Raw genomic sequence first — 16,593 nt, 5'->3', positions numbered from 1 at the left:
CATGCAAAAATAAAAGTTTTGCATCACCTATTATTAACCTACTTGCAGTAAATATTTTAATTTGAGGATCATTTGGGCTGAGTCACCATTTTAGATTTTTTTGAACACTCAAATCCCATGGCACTAAGATCTTTTTAGGCTATTCACAGGTATGCAAAATCAGATATAAGTATGAAACAGAACAAAACACAAGGGATACACAGTCAAGCACAAGACAGAGAATATCATTTGACAAAGACATGCACAGCCACATTGCTAAACCCACCCTATAGACTTGACTGACCAACCATAGATCCTTAAACACGGTCAATATTTAGGTATTCTTAAGCCTATACTTTTAATAAATGAAATTGATAACATTAATATGGATATAGGCTATTATTTAATAACAATTCGAATACTTAAAAGCTCCACAAGAAATGGCAAATGACACAATGAATGATTAGCAGTGTAATTTGTATTTTTTTTTTAAATGTTATTATTATTATTATTATTATTATTATTATTATTATTATTATTATTATTATTATTATTATTATTATCATGTACCCTACTTCTCTCAGCTGTGTTACAGGGAGCAGATTGGTATGTGGCGTCAGCTGCGCTTCTGGTATGTGCAGTAACGCGCAGTTAAGCGCTCATAAGCGAGCAGCTGGGGCTGCTCTACAGATTTAGCTCTGTTAGCTCGATGGCTAGCAAACAACAGTATTCTGAGGGATACGTAGCCAGTCTGTCATTTGAAAGGTGTTTCCCAAGCAGCGTTAGTCAGACTAAGAAGTGAAACACTCCCGCGGAGTAGTGTTTTCTGTCAAGACCTCAGAGTGAAAGGACGACGAGAGACCAGAAATTGGAGCTAACGTTGGTTAGCTGCTAACGTTAGCTTGCCAGCGCAATGGTGAGTAGCGTTAGCTTGCCCGAGCGGCTAATGTTAGACCGGCGACAAGTGTTCAGTGGGTGGCTAACATTACCGATAGCTAAGTGGCTATCAGGGCAGACTTTTTGCATCGTTGGTCAGTCCAAGAATGGTGTGGCTTTGTCGGACCGTTTCTGACCTTTAGTGGGCCGTTAGCTAAATTTTAATTTGGTTGCTACCCACCTGTAACCCACAGATGCCCCTGCTGAGATTGTCAGCCCCGCAGTTCGGGACCTTTATCATGTCACTCCAGTAAGAGCATCTAAACCGAGTAGCTTAGCTCAGCTCTAAGTTAAAAGCTGCTTCTTGACTGTAACAAGTGGAGGATTTATGCCCTTCTTCTTTTTTTGTAAAAGAGAAATCAGCGGAGACCGGTAAGGCCTTGTGTCAATGTGTTTTAATGGGGCTAAGTTTAGTTAAATGTTTTGATTTCACTCTCCGATGTGGACTGTTTCCCTTAATTGTCTTAGGTGCCAGTTACATGTCCTTATTAGTCAATTTCTGGAGTGTTGGAAGGGAAACGCATGTCGCTTGATTGTTGCAACGTTAGGCATAAACATACCTTTCAGCAGATATGTATTACATTGACTGGTTTATTAAGAGAAACATTTCGACAATCAACGAGTTCAACCCATGTTGACACATTTTCCTGCTATCCATATTAATAGCCTTTAGTGTTACACGGTGTTAAATCTTCAGACAAAACTATTGGCTTAAGCCCAAACCTTACAGACCTGTTGCGTATAGTGTTGTGCAGTTTTGTGCTTATGGTTTGTGACAGAGCTGTTTGTGTAAACATTTGCACATCTCTGCATATTGTAATGTTACACTTTACCATTTTTCTCCTTCTCTTTCTTCCCATGCCATTACTGTAGACCTTGTAGCTTAGCTTGAAAGTTGGCTCAACAAAAAGGCAGCTGTCATTGATTTGATATGATTCTTATGACTGGATGCTTTGTCAAACTTGTGTCACAGTTTGTGGTAAAATGGGTCATGCATGGTTTCAATAAAGGGATAAACACCTAACTGTGTCAGGAACAGGTAATTCAACAGTTGAGCAAATACTACTTGTGTCCTTGTATGCCCTCAGTGCCATGCTCAGTGTAGTTTCATTTTAACTGACAGCTTTCAAAGATCCCTTCTTCCTGGAAGGGACGCTATGTGGATATTAACATAACCTGCTACTATTTGCTCTACACAAGGTGCCTGTGTCGACCAGGTCAAATTCATGATGCCTTTTTGTGTCTCCATATTGGTTTTCACTGGCATGAGCACAATAGCATGTTGTCACCCAGTGGATGATTTATTCATTTCATACATGACTAATTTAAGGAGCGTCTGTATGGTAGTTATTGCCAATTCAGTTTTCCCCCACTACAGCCACAAAGAAATAAACAAGGTTTCTTAGATTAGGCTTATCTTGAGCTAAAAATGTCTGTTTATTTTTAACATGGCCAATTGGTTGATATTATATTTCAGGCCTATTTTTGCATTGTTATTCTTAGCATTTTCCCGGTCATACTAATGCTATAACCAGCTGAGCTGTTAACCAATTAGGCCCACAACACTTGACTGTTCCTATGCTGAATGTAGACTTCATGCCCTAGCAATAACTCCTCTAAAAAGTTGACCATCACCCAAGTCTTACCATAATTGTATTTTTGATCGTAAACTTAATCTTGTGATTGTGTGGCCGCTGCCATTGGCTTCCCATTTCTTTAAAGTCATGGGGTTTGGCAATGACCTTGGATGAATTAGTGGATTGCTTGCACACAGAAATGGTAGCCTAATTTTAGTGGAAAAAGTATATCTTAATCAAATGGAAAGAAAGTTTAATAAAAATCTGTTCACTTTATCCAAGAGGGTTTTTTAGGAGTCCAACATCTGAGGTGACTAATTTGATTACTTTGCCGTTAGGCCTACAGGTGTATCGCAGATGATGTAAGGCACTTCTGCCTGTAGAGACCACGATGACTGAAGTCCAGGCCACGGTGGAGTTTTCTGTGGAACTCCACAAGTTCTACAATGTGGACCTGTTCCAAAGGGGGTGAGTATTGTTTGATTTCCTCTGCATTGCTTAAAAATCTCAACCTTTTCTGGCATGTGTTTCCAGCAGGTGACAATTCACTAATGCTTCAAAATAACATTTATTGTCAAGAATACATAACATACAAGTTTACCTTGCTAATTAAGTCAATTTTAATAGTATGCTTTAAGGGGACTTGAATGAGCTTTTGTTAGCAGCTTGTGGTGGAGGAGGACCAGGATGGATTCTTTGTGCCCCAGTCAATCTAGGACAGTTGACAATATCTTTGTAGAGCTTCAGGGGGCTCAACAATTGCTCATAGTACATACAGCATTGATTATTCTGAGCAGTGTTTGAATACACTATATATATATATATATATATATCTGTGTTAGTTGAACGATTCTCGGTTACTATGTGATGATGATGGATTGCTCTCTTATTTGTCATAATGAATGCATTGGATAAATAATCAAATGAAATGTGTGACTGGCCATTTTTTAAGTGCCTGGTAATGGATGTAGACAATTAAGGAAAGTAGTCAGAACTGCTGTGCACAAGTATGGAGAAGTGCTTCTTTTCCGAGTCACGCAGTTTGAATTTGCATCTTAATGACTAGAGTGTTGTAAAGTTAGCTTTACCAATATACTGTCTGTGTTTAAATGAAACTTAAAAATCTGTGTCAGCATAGACAATGCAGTGGACAACAGACATTATGTAACTTTGACATTAAGATAAGCATGTTTTTATATAGCGTATTAGGACTACTGCCCCACAGACAGAGCTTACAGTAATCATGGCAGACAGATAAATAACAGACAAGCAACTGTTGTTTTAAAGGCACTGAGCCCATGTTCCACTGTAGCATATTACACTGAATAAACTATGGCGCTGTAACTGAGTGACTTTGTTTCTCTTTAACAGGAAACAAGATATGGCCTCGATTGTCCCATTGAAGTAAAATAGTCACTTCCTGCTCCCTGATACAATTGTGGTTGTGACACTGTTATATATGGTGTCCAGTTACCCTGGACCCAGTCAAATACATATGATTACAATATCTTTCCTTTTCTCATATACTAAAGTTCTAATGAGTTGTGTTGATGAGTAAACTCAGGAAAACTACTCCAACCAAAATACAATATTTGCCATGTTTCATGGAAAGCTAAGGAGGAAAAATGACTCATGGCTGTAACGGTAGTGGTCTTTAACATCTGGAAATTCTCTTTGCAGCAGCAGTGTAATGATACTTCACTGTGGTGCGATAAAACTCCTTCTCTGTGCTCATCAGTGCTTTAAGGGCTCAGGTTTACTGCATGATTGACTACAAAAGAAAGTGCTCATTATTCATTTATGAAAGGTGTAGTGTCATTTTACGAGTAGAGGCACTTGTAGCTAACTTGTGCAGTTTGTTCCTTTCACCAAGCTTCCAATAATGTGTTGGACCGGACTAATAGGTTTAGTTTTTCATACCTTTGTTCATCTACTTAACAGAAAACACAATCTGCATTTTCAGGTTCTACCAGATTCGTGGCAGTCTGAAGGTGCCACCCCGGGTTCCACATAAAGTTGAGACCAGTCTACTCCACCCAGGAGGTAAATTCATTGTGTGCATTACCACTCATAAACTATACACACACCTTTTCTGCAGTCTGAAAGGTTAGGTACCCTTCATGAATGCAGTTGGTCAACCCTAAGCCCTGCATTTCGCCCTGCATTCCTCCCTCCAAAGTTTCACTTACAGCTGACTAAGAACTCCCTCATCACTTAAGTTTAAGTAACATTATCATCTAAATTCTTACTCTCTGTTATATTTTAGTCATCTGCAGTATACCAAGTAACACCCTCTTGCTTTCCTTGTCTGCTCTACGTAAATGCAGACGACACTCTAATTAATATAAAATAATGTTTTCTTGAATTTCTCTGGTGCTGTTTCAGGGAAAATAGTTATTGCCAGAGCAGATTTGTTTTACTTATTGTTGTGTTGTCAGGGAGCTAGTATGGCCCTGGCTTATCTCGCAGGCCACTCCTTGTTCCAGTATTTCTCTAAGGCTTTGTGCATATCCCTCATCCCCTCGCTTAGAGAACTGCACTGCTGCTTTTACACAAAGCGCCCAATTCCTTGTTTCATAGATAAACAGGCTCAAGAGAATATGTTGTTCCAATGCTTAGATGTTTTATTTTCCATTTTTATGACTTTGTGAACCTTGCTCAATAGCATAGATGGAAAACTGCTATGTTTGGCTTTTCAGTTCAGATTTGATAAGATATACCTCATAAAATAATTCGAGGCTCTGGTTATAAAAGATAAAACCTGTTTTTTTTTATGGCTAATGTATAATCTGTAATTTATAGTTGGATCTGAAAAGTCCATTTGGATTTCTGTTCATCGTAACAAGGCCTGGCATATAAATGGTTCTGTGCCTGATCACAGCATCAAATCATGTGTTTATAAAGACTGGCTACCATCACTGAAATGTTTTGTCCAGTAACACACATTTAAGTACAGCTTTGTTTTTGTCTAGGCTCTGATCTGGCATTCCCTGCTTCTGTCCAAGATGATGTCATCTCCAGCAAAACTTTCCAAATCCTGTACAAGAATGAAGAGGTTGTCGTCAACGATGTCCTCCTCTTCAAAGTGATGATGCTGCTGGATGAGAAGAAGGTGGGTTTAAGAACGAGAGATGGCGATTTAAGTAGAGATCTCTCGATCGAGGGTTCTGTATTTTTGCTTGTGTTGCCAATCCAAAATATTTGTTGTGTGTTTTCCAATAGTAAGTCATTAATGTCTTTCATATAGCTGCCTTGTTTTTATGCATAAGTGCTGTTTTAAGTCTCTTTTTTTTTTTATATATCTTCAGGTGGAAGAGTCCCTCAATGACATAGATTTCCAGCTCTTCTTGGATTTATACTTCACAGATGGCGATTACTCGTAGGTGTTGATAGATTTGAACTGTGACCACTTGAATCAGTGATTATGAACAGATATGTGCATCTCTTATGCATATTAAGCACTAATTCAAGTTCTGATGTGTCTTTCTTCTTTAATTTCCATAGGCCAGATGACCCAAGCTCTCTGCAGAATATCAGTGGCCGCACACTTCGTTTGCACTTTAGCCTTCAGCGAGGCATCCACCAACACATCAATGTCATGTTTGACTACTTCCACCTTTCTGTCATCTCTGTAGCCATCCATGCCTCTCTGGTGGCACTTCATCAGCCCCTTATCAGGTCAGACAGCTACGTAACTCTAGAAACCTTATAGACACTCAGACACTTATATAAACCCTTATTTTCACACAATGTATTTATACATTCATAGATGTTAGAGCTCTTTCTTAAATCTCCATCATGTTATTTACTATTGTTGTTTGCAGTAAGTTCCAACACATACCTTTCTACCTACTTCACACACCAAATTTAACATTAAAGTTGAAGTACACAGAATTTTAACTTTCACTCCTTTTGCTTGCCTAGTTTTCCTCGACCAGTGAAAACCACATGGCTTAACCGCAATGCTCCAGCACAGAGCAAAGATTCAGTCATCCCACCTCTGGAGAATGTGGTGTTTGGCAGCACTTATGTTAAGCAAGTCTCACCAGATGTAAGTAAAAGCCCCTTTTATATGAACAATAATATCTGTGGCAAAGCTCTTTGTAGATGCTACTAATCAACCTAAAGGCCTAAAAAGTTTGAAAGAAGCCACCGTTGTATTATTTTACAGAAGTTAAACTATATTATGTCATGTTAGATTAAATGCCTGATTAAATGATGGTGATGACATGTCATAAACGTAATGTTACTGAAGATGTGTGTTTTCCTTTTAATCAGGGACTCATAGAGCTGAAAAGATAAAAAGAGCCTGGCGTTTATCATTTAATACAGGCTTTGATTATTACATGGACATGGCTGTGGACTTGGATAAGACGGTTCTACACCTAAGGAAGAATGATGTATTATATTCATTGCATCTGAGACATAGGGGAGATGTCTCAGGCTGTTGACAGATAGGACAGAAGAAGTGAAAACTATCAGACCACTGTCACATTTGGCCAGGAGTAATTGGCCTCTCCTGACAGGAAGGTAGCCAACTAGAGCTGCCTCTAAAATGCAATAGTGTGAATGTACCAAAGTTATTCAGGCAGAACAGAGGCAATACCCCATCACTAATAGCTCAGGAATAACATCATTGGCCGCTTTCCATTTCACCACAGAAGCTGCTATAAAGCAATGCTATGTAAAAAAAGTGCACACAGAAGAATTGTCAGGAAAATATCTGTTGTGATACCAGAGTAATGAGGCACACACTATGCTCTGGCATTTTATGTAGAAGTATAATATAGGTATCCCCCTATAGATCAGTGTTAACTTCAACAAGAATTGTTTTTAGAAACATTTTAGGTGAGTTTGTCTTTTTTTCTCGTGGCAGTGGCTACGAACCAGATGTTTACAAGGGTTAGAATGTCCAGGAGAGCAGTAATATTGTTTACCGAATTAAATCATCTATAGCCTCTTCTCTGTGTCTCTCGTGATCCCTCAGGGCAGGACATTCCTGGTTTCTGACCACTGTCTGCAGCATGCCTTCAGTCTACACCACAACCTGTGCTCCAGTCTCCTGCTTGCTTACCAGGGCCTCTTTGGCTACTTCACCTCTGTTACCAAAGACCTGCCCTCCTCGCACCGTATGGAACTAGGTATACTGCACTGTAGCTTCACATCAACTCATTTCAAAGCACAGTGTGAAAAACAGGTGCTTACATCTATTCTAGCCTACCCTTATGTTGCCATTTCTGTTGATATAAGTGAACCATTTAATATCCTTGAAAAGTGTGCTGCAAAACAATGTAATCTGAAATTGTCATCTGGGCACTTTTTGATAAAAATCATAAGCACTCAAATGTTATACAATTCATTCTGATTATTTGTGTAGATTTTCATTGTTTTGTCTTTTCAGCATTTGTGTTTGTGTTGTTTATTATAAGTTTTTGTTTATTTCACCTGATCCCTACTCATTAACATATTCTACCCTTTAAACAGACTACACACCAAGGAATCCATCGAGTTGATTCAGGAATCTAACTGTGGTTGACTAATTTAAAGAATTATAAAAGTTTTCATAATTTCATTCATTAGATGTCTCTTAACCCCTAGACTAAAACCAAATCATAACAGCTCCCAAACATGACTCACCATTATGATCAAACCTAATCCAGACAAGTGAACAGATATTAACCCATCCCAAAGGACCAAGTAATAAAAAGGTTAAACATGCCTATGTGTGCAATCTTACTAGCCAAGCCGAGCATGCAAGTCCTTTATGAGAGAGTACTCAGAAGACCCTATCCCCGAAGTCAAAGGCACGTCTACATAGGTATGTCCTGACCCTTACAGTAACTCAAATCAGCCTTTTTCTCCCTTTTACTCTTCACTCGAGTTTCCTTCTTGTGGAAAACACTATTTCCTCTCTATGCCACACTATCCAGAGACAATATATATTCATAAACTGCTATCATTCTCATCTTTTGCCTCCTGTGCATTCTCAGCCTTTCTTTTAATCTTTTAAATTAGGACTTGGTCAAAGATTCTCATAACACAGTGGTACTGTAAAGTTTGTACACTGTCTCTGGTCTTTTCAAATAAATGTTACTGAAAAGTACTTCTTGACAGCATCAGTACTGTCTGACACCACTTTCCTTATTCAGCCTTTATTACAGGTTCTTCTGACATCCTTCTTTATAATCATTTAATAAATTGCTAAAGTTAATCGTGCTAACACTGCTCCTCTGCGTCCTCAGAACAACTCGACTTAGAGGCCCGTCTTGCTGAGTTATCTGAACAAGTCAAGGTGAGACCTATTGAGCACTGCTATTGTCTGTCTCTGATGATTGGTGTTTTGTAGGCAATGATGCAAAACGTTTATAGGAAGCAACAAGGCTGGCATGCAATCAAATTGGTGATTAGTTTGTGTGAAAGGAGGAGGTTAAGAGGAAATGTGGCAGAGGGACATGTAAAAGTTGTTTGCCGAGAGAACATTTTTGGATTAATGTGTCAAGTCTGTGACTCTTGGGCATGAGTGTGAAGTCCTGATTTACTGGAGGTTGTCAGTCTTTTAAAAAAAAAAAATAAAGGATAGAAGTAGATGGGAGATTGACTGGGGATTGTGTGGGCTCAACATTTTTCTGTGATGCTACTGTTTTAATTTTTGACAGTTTATTTTCTATAATGGAAACAATTGGTACCATACATGCAAACTGGGTATGTTGCTAAATGTAAGAAACATAAGAACATTGTTTGTATTGCATCAAGGGATATAATATGAGTTGATAGCAAGTGATACTGAATTGCACAGAGAGCTCAACTGGAGTCAATAGTGAGTACCACTTGTCAGGTGACTCGAGGAGTGTCAGCAAGTTATGGAGAAGATTTGCTTCTGAATCCTCTGTGCTGTTAGAGCATTTACGAGCAGATTGGCAAGCATACAGATGTTGTTTTTGGTTACGAAGATGTTGTTTTAAAACTAGTCTCTGAAAGCATCTTGTAATTGTGTAGGCGCGGTAACCAGGCTTTTGTGGTTGAGTCCTTGAGTCCTGATAAGTTGGCCCTCTTCAGATTGGATGTGATAGGCAATGTTTTGCAGAGCTGGGGAATGATAGGAATTTCTGTAGATGATGGCAGCAGATTATGCAGGTCAAGTGCCTCCTCTGCTCTTCAGGGTATTGCACTTTGTTCCCAAATATAGTGTTTCAAATGACATATCCAAGGGCAGAAAAGATTTTAATTTATGTCAGAGACTTTATGGATTTCTCCACTTCATGATTTATTATCTGTCAGTATTGCAAAAAGGAGACAGTGAAGAAGCAAAATGTCCTACTTGTCATTGCTGACGTATTTACTGTTAGAGAAACCAGTGGAAACTAAGCCTTATAGTATGCTAATGCTCTTGATGCTTCAAAGGTCTAGGATGCTTATTCATTTTTGTTGGTCGAGTCACAACTGTCCTGAGGAGAGAAAAATTAAACTAATCAGAGATTAATTAGTTGACAATTAAGAACATTTTATAACCATCTATTTTACTTATTGTAAAGCAAAGTTCTCTCTTTCATAGAACATACCGTTGTTCATTATGCTTATGTTAAGGAAATAAGCTCACATGTGCCCTCTGGTGGATAACTACTGTGTCTTTTACCTGCAGCAGAAAGCGGAGTCCCCTGACGAGCTGGCAGAACTCGTGAATATGAACCTGGCTCAGCTCTGCTCTCTGCTTATGGCCCTCTGGGGGCAGTTTCTAGAGGTAGTGTCCCTGCAGGAGCATGTTGCTGCCCTTCTAGCAATGGAGCACCATACACTAAGAGTGAGTCCCAACCTCTTAAATCATCTGCACATTTAAATATCAGACTAGTTATCTTTGAATGATGATAACCCTTTTCTTTTCTCTAAATTACTCTAAATTTTGAGCAACAGTATTGACTGAACTTTGCTTGTATAGTCTGAATACTCTGAATAATAATGGTGTTATTTCAGGTAAGGCGGTTTGCTGAAGCTTTCTTTTGTCTTGAACATCCAAGACAATCTGCTCTGGCGTATCAAGAGTTACAGTAAGTTGCGGTGGCATGTTGATGATTGTGAAACATATCGTTGCTTTATCAAGCCTGTGCCAGCACTGACTTGTTTGAAATACTATGCCCCAAGTCTGGAAAACCCTGACGCCCTTTTTTTTCTCTGACTCTCTGTCTCATTTCCTCTGTTCATCAGTGCTCACAGTCACCAGCAGATGACTAATGCTATCAAAAGCTCCAGCTACTTTCTGTCTTTGCCTCCACTTCCAGTGGAATGTGCTGACCTGGATGGTGATGTTAGCTCCCTGCCAATCATCTTTGAGGATAGATACCTGGATTCCATCACTGAAGGTCAGTAACACAGTGATGCTGTTCAACTGGACTGGAGGCTCACTGACAAGTTTATATAACAACTATGTTTTGTTTTTTGCCTATTTTATGTTCAACCTGGTGTGATTCTAAAGATCGTGATGGACCCTGGCTGGGCATGCACAATACTAGAACTGGTTCAGTGTCCAGTAAAACTGACAAGCCCAACTCCAAGGACTGCGGTGCAGCAGCCAGCCCCTTGCCTGAGTCTCGGTGTGCCCCTACAGAGAACACTTGGCCAGACAGCTATGATCCACCACCTAAGTCCAAAGGCAAGTCAGTTAAACTGAAGAAAAATTCAAAGACTGACAACTCCAAGAAGCTGATTAGACAGGGCTCCAAGGACTCCGTAGTTTTGGTAGGCTATAAGAACCTCAAAGCTCCTTATGGTGATCCCAGCACAAAGTACAAGGAGGGGGAAGCCCCCCTAAACCAAGAGGAGGAACGAGCCTTGCAGGGCTACTCGGGTAGTCATTCAAGGACTAATACCAATTCTGTTTTTGAGCCTGGTGCCACATCAGCACATTGTGGAAACAGTGTTGTTGATTCAGTTGCAGATGACAATATAACTACTGCTGCTTGTCAAAAAGGTTTCTTCAAAAATCCTACAAACTTGGATGCACAGAATAATCCTCAGGCAGGTACTGGGGCTGTCGCTACATGCAACCAACCACTTAACAAAGATGAGCAAGTTGAACATTGTGGCCGAAAGCTGCCACAGTGGCCTGCTGGGCTAAAGCTAATTGAGGTGAAACCAAGTCACAAAGACCCATACCAAGGGGACAAAGTTACAGTTCTTCTACCGTGTCGGACTGATGGAGCTCTTAGCAGTAATGTTCCCGAGATTACCCAGACAAGCCTCTGTGACTCAAGACAATCTGTAGTGGACTCTATGTTTGAGAGATCTGGTAAAGAGGCAGCACAGCGTAGCCAGTCTTGTCTGGTGTCAGTACAGGTAAAAAGTGATTGTATCAGGCTGCCAGATGGAGGAGCCCCCAGTGCCTCTTCCCGTCTCTCAGACTCAGGCATTGAGAGTGAGCCCAGCTCCTTTGCCACTCAACTCGTTCCCGGACCACAGACCTGTGCGGGGCTAGGTGTAGCTGAATCAACTGTTGCTGCTCCACAGCCGGAAAGGCCCCTCCTGAGTCCTGCACCAAGGCCTGCTCAGCCAAGTTCAGTGCAGAAGCTCAGTGGTGCAGCAGAAATTCTTTGCGCAGAAAATACCAGTGCCGTCAGTGGAGTTCAATCCTCTCTGACTTCCATCAACTCCTTGCCCTCAGATGATGAAGGCGAGGGTTCCTCGAGGGGCTCTAGTGGGGCTGAAGTCAGTGGTCGGAAGTCCAGTGTCTTGGTGCAGGAGCAGAGTGTAGTTTTTTCTGGGGATATCACTAAAAGATCAGCCATTGATGTGGCCTGCACCCCAGACTCTGCGACAGTTGATTCCCTTCTTATAAAACCGGCCTTAGACTTGGAAACGGACCCCAAATTGATAGGTATTTCTGAAGGCGGACTAGAGGGAGCATCTGGCCCTGGTGCCAGTAAAGAATCCCGGAGTGAACCCCACACTGCCTGCCCTTCCAGTAACTCTGCCACCAGTAGCACTGACCTGGTAAAACGTGGGATGGTAGAAAACTATTTTGGCTCCTGTTCTAGCACAGACGTGTCTGAGATCAGTCCTGTAGAAACATCTGCTATCACACTGGGAATCCAGACAGGACTTCCAGTTGAGGAGGATGAGGATGAGACTGAGCATGAGATGATCGAGAATGGTTTCTACGAGGAAGGAGATGGCTACACCTTTGTGAATGGTGTTGCTGATGAGGATCGAATCGGAGACGCAGCTGCTCAGGAGACATGTCTTCTGTTTGAACAGCTTGGAATCGGCTACCTCCCCGAAACCAAGGATTTATCAAAAGCTCCAATCTGCTCCAATCTAGCCTCTAGCAGTGCCGAGTATAGCTTGGAAAGACCCCCCTGTCCCTCAGCCTCCCGTTCCTCCAGCCTGCGGTGGTATGAATGTGTACCCACACCACAGATGAAAGCGTGAGTCATCCTGCATACATTTCCCTTATGTCCCACTTTATGTTATTCTGTCTCACACGTTATAAATTAATATTCACCAATGTATTTATTTATACATATTATGCAGGTTCATCAAGGCCAAGGAAGAAATGAAGCAGCTAAGGTTACCTGGCTTCTTGTACAGTGAAGTGCCGGAACTGGCATCCACTGTGCCCTACTTCAGCTTGGAGGAAGATGAAAGCTGTGAAGAAGGCATCCATCTCATCGTCTGCGTCCATGGCCTGGACGGTAGGACAACTCTTCATTGGGAATGCGTGTGCGTGTGCGTGTGTGTGCGTGCGTGTGTGTGTGTGTTATAAATACATGGCTCTTATTTTACTCCCTTGATTGCTGCAGGCAACAGCGCAGATCTGAGACTTGTGAAGACTTATTTGGAGCTTGGACTGCCCGGTGCTCGTATAGATTTCCTCATGTCCGAGAGGAACCAGGTGATTGGATAAACACACACTGCTGTCTAATATCAATATTAAACACATTTCCCACTGAAGTGACTTGGAAAAATCTATACTTGCTGTTGGGATCAGTTTAAATTAGAACCAGGCCTTGAGCCTGTTCATGATCAGCAGTTCACAGCTGTGCAGCCACCTAGGCTGAAACACCTGTTAAAAGAATCAAACATCCTAAAACATAGTATGATCTTCTAATGTAATGCTCCTTTCGTCCACAGAATGACACATTTGCTGACTTTGAGTCAATGACAGACCGTCTGCTGGATGAAATAGTCCAGTACATCCAAATATACAACCTCACAGTGTCAAAGATAAGGTAAGATGCACCCTAATGTATTTTTCGTTTTTTAAGTCTTCAGTTTTACTCCACTTGAGGTTACATTAATGATTTATCATGTTGCTTCAGCAGTAAGACATAACCATCTGTGTCATATTTTATTTACACTGACGAGATACTGCAGTTTGTAGCCATTCACTGTTAACTATGTGTTCTCTAAAGCACAGTAAATGTTACCTTAGTAACTAATTACAGTTTTCATAAGACAGCCATGCATCTTTTAAAGCCCACTTTATCACTAAGATTTTATACACTTACAGTATGCCAGTGACAATGTTGCATTTGTGTGTTATTGTTAATTTATTGCAACTGTTGTTTGATGTCTCTTTAGTCTCTAAGCCTCTGTATTCTTCTTTTGTAGCTTTGTGGGTCATTCCTTGGGGAACCTTATAGTTCGCTCGGTACTGACCAGACCCAGGTTTAAATGTTACCTGAGCAGGCTGCACACCTTCCTTTCCCTCTCTGGACCTCACCTTGGTACACTGTACAACAGCTCTGCTCTGGTCAACACAGGTTAGTGTCCAAACATTTAGCTGATGCTGATGTTGCTTGTTGCTGTTGGATCATGTTAAATAACAATTGAACTTTGTTCCTAGGTCTTTGGTTCATGCAGAAGTGGAAAAAATCTGGGTCACTCCTTCAGCTGACCTGTCGTGATCACTCTGATCCTCGTCAAACCTTTCTGTACAAACTCAGCAAGAAATCTGGTAAGCTTTGCTGTTTTTTAGTTTGTTTTGCTGCTGCTGCTGCTATTTTTGGACAACTCAGACTGTACGTGTGGAATATGAGATTGTAAAGATAACTTCTGTATTGATCTGGTTTTGAAGGTCTGCAATTTTTCAAGAATGTGGTGCTTGTGGGGTCGCTGCAGGATCGCTACGTCCCCTATCATTCTGCTCGAATAGAGATGTGCAAAACTGCATTAAAGGACAAACAGACAGGTAAGCTAATGCAAGATTAAAAGAGCAGTTTGAATTTTCACATATGTGTATTCAGTCTGGTTGGCACACTGATGTAATGTCTTGCCAGGACAAGATGTCATTCGTAAATGCAGGTGGTGTTCAGATTTTAAATTGGAGAGGAACATAAAAGCAGAACTAGCACAGTCCTAAGGGCTCTGACACACTAAACTGCAGTCTGATGTTAAGGCTGTGTTTCACCCGTTTAAGTACAGTTTTTTTTTAATTGTTTTTTGCAAACTACAGTGAAGTCTGTAAGTTTTTGGGGAATGTCAAATCTTTTGAGTGCTGCTATTTAAGGGCAACTGGGAGTCGTCTTCATTCAGTTATTTTATCCGTGTCTTCTCAGTTATTTCCTTATGTTCTCAATTTCCTTCTATTACAGATCTGTTTTTTTAATACACAAGGCAACAAAGACTAAATAGGGATTGCCTAATTTGCAAACTAAATCATATGCCGTTAGAATAATTTGAAAGATGCCCTCATCACACAACTTTTCACATAGTTGCTTCAGTCACCAAATGGAATAACCAAACTGTTTGACTCTTGTCTTTACCAGGTCCTGTGTATGCTGAGATGATTGAGAACTTGCTGCTACCAGTACTTCAGAACAAAGACTGTAATCTAGTGCGATATGATGTCATTCACGCCCTGCCCAACACAGCCAATTCTCTTATCGGCCGGGCCGCCCACATTGCCGTCCTTGATTCTGAGATCTTCCTGGAGAAGTTCTTCCTTGTTGCAGGCCTCAAGTTCTTTCAGTAGAACTGCAGCAGAATCAAACACATGGATGAGAGGAATGTGGAGCTAATACCTCATTGCATCTAAACCTTATTTCTAATTACAATATCTGGATTATCACGTAGTTTTTAAATACTTCTATTTAGTTTTCAAAAACATGAGAGCAAAGTCACAAATCCTTTTGTTTTATGTTGTTCATATTGGAATCGCGGTGGATATGGAGATCGTCATTTTTATTTTTCTACTGCCATTTTTTTTAAACACTAATTTTTTTTGTGTTTGGGAAATCAGTTACCCCCATCATATATGCTATATTTTCAGTGTTATTTATGTGTTATGTTTCTACTTGTATTTTTCTCCAAGTTTTTTAATTAATTTTAGATGCTGAACTGGAAATGTAGCTGCTACAAAGAAAAATGGCAAGTCAAGTCTGCACATACTGTTTTCACCATTGCAAATGTTTTTCCACCAATTTTCACTGCATTAATTTGCACCACGACTACATTTTACAAGCTTTTGTACTGAAAAATGGTCATTTGTACAAGTTACTTTTTTATCAACTATTTTCCATCATTTTTAAAGGCAAAGATTGCATTTGAAATAGGATTGTTGTTCAGACTCTGCATCATTGGCTTCGTTCTTAATACATTATGCTGTTCTTTGCCATTGCAGCATTCTGCACAACATTTACCCAGCCTGGTGTTGGGATAATAAAGCTTTGCCTACAACATGACAGCATTTTATTACAGGGGTTTTAAGCAATGATCACAATTCAACAAAAGCACATGTTGGTAATATGAACTTGTTTTATTTTGAAAGTATTTGGTTGGTATCATTTGGTGATTATTTATGTGTTTCAACTGGAAAGTATTGATTGGAATTAAAACAATGTTTATCTGACAATTGTTTATATACCATTATATTATACCATTAAATATGCATATTATGAAACTTGTTTACTCACTTTCTTTAATCATTAGTTCATAGTTACATCTGATATCATGATTTTGCACATTAAGACAGCATATTTAATGTGCATGTGATTTCATGTCACCTACAAGTATAAGCTTTGCTGACAAAATATGATTGAATGAGATGTTCCTTGAGATTGGGGAGTTTATTTTTATTTGAAAGAGCTAACCCAGTTTTTTATGTTGCAAT

General features: G+C 40.1%; 1 protein-coding gene across 2 annotated transcripts; it reads left to right on the top strand.

The window, feature by feature from the left end:
* The first annotated feature begins 664 nt into the window (after positions 1 to 664).
* Positions 665 to 16,375, top strand: fam135a (family with sequence similarity 135 member A). 2 transcript variants are annotated; one of them, XM_062430339.1, is made up of 21 exons: positions 665 to 895; positions 2,831 to 2,960; positions 4,456 to 4,535; positions 5,465 to 5,604; positions 5,801 to 5,871; positions 5,997 to 6,170; positions 6,417 to 6,543; positions 7,480 to 7,633; positions 8,233 to 8,310; positions 8,735 to 8,784; positions 10,135 to 10,290; positions 10,461 to 10,534; positions 10,692 to 10,846; positions 10,960 to 12,907; positions 13,014 to 13,174; positions 13,283 to 13,374; positions 13,614 to 13,711; positions 14,094 to 14,245; positions 14,329 to 14,439; positions 14,560 to 14,673; positions 15,251 to 16,375. In XM_062430339.1, the coding sequence occupies exons 2-21, from the start codon at positions 2,884 to 2,886 to the stop codon at positions 15,454 to 15,456; spliced, it is 4,218 nt and encodes a 1,405-aa protein (XP_062286323.1). In that variant the 5' UTR covers positions 665 to 895; positions 2,831 to 2,883; the 3' UTR covers positions 15,457 to 16,375. The 2 variants fall into 2 exon arrangements, with proteins under 2 accessions (XP_062286323.1, XP_062286322.1); XM_062430338.1 differs by having other exon boundaries at positions 10,132 to 10,290.
* The last annotated feature ends 218 nt before the right edge of the window (positions 16,376 to 16,593 follow it).

This window comes from Scomber scombrus, chromosome 12, assembly GCF_963691925.1.
Source record: "Scomber scombrus chromosome 12, fScoSco1.1, whole genome shotgun sequence".
Lineage (NCBI taxonomy): Eukaryota > Metazoa > Chordata > Actinopteri > Scombriformes > Scombridae > Scomber > Scomber scombrus.
This window is presented reverse-complemented; position numbering and strand designations above follow the sequence as displayed.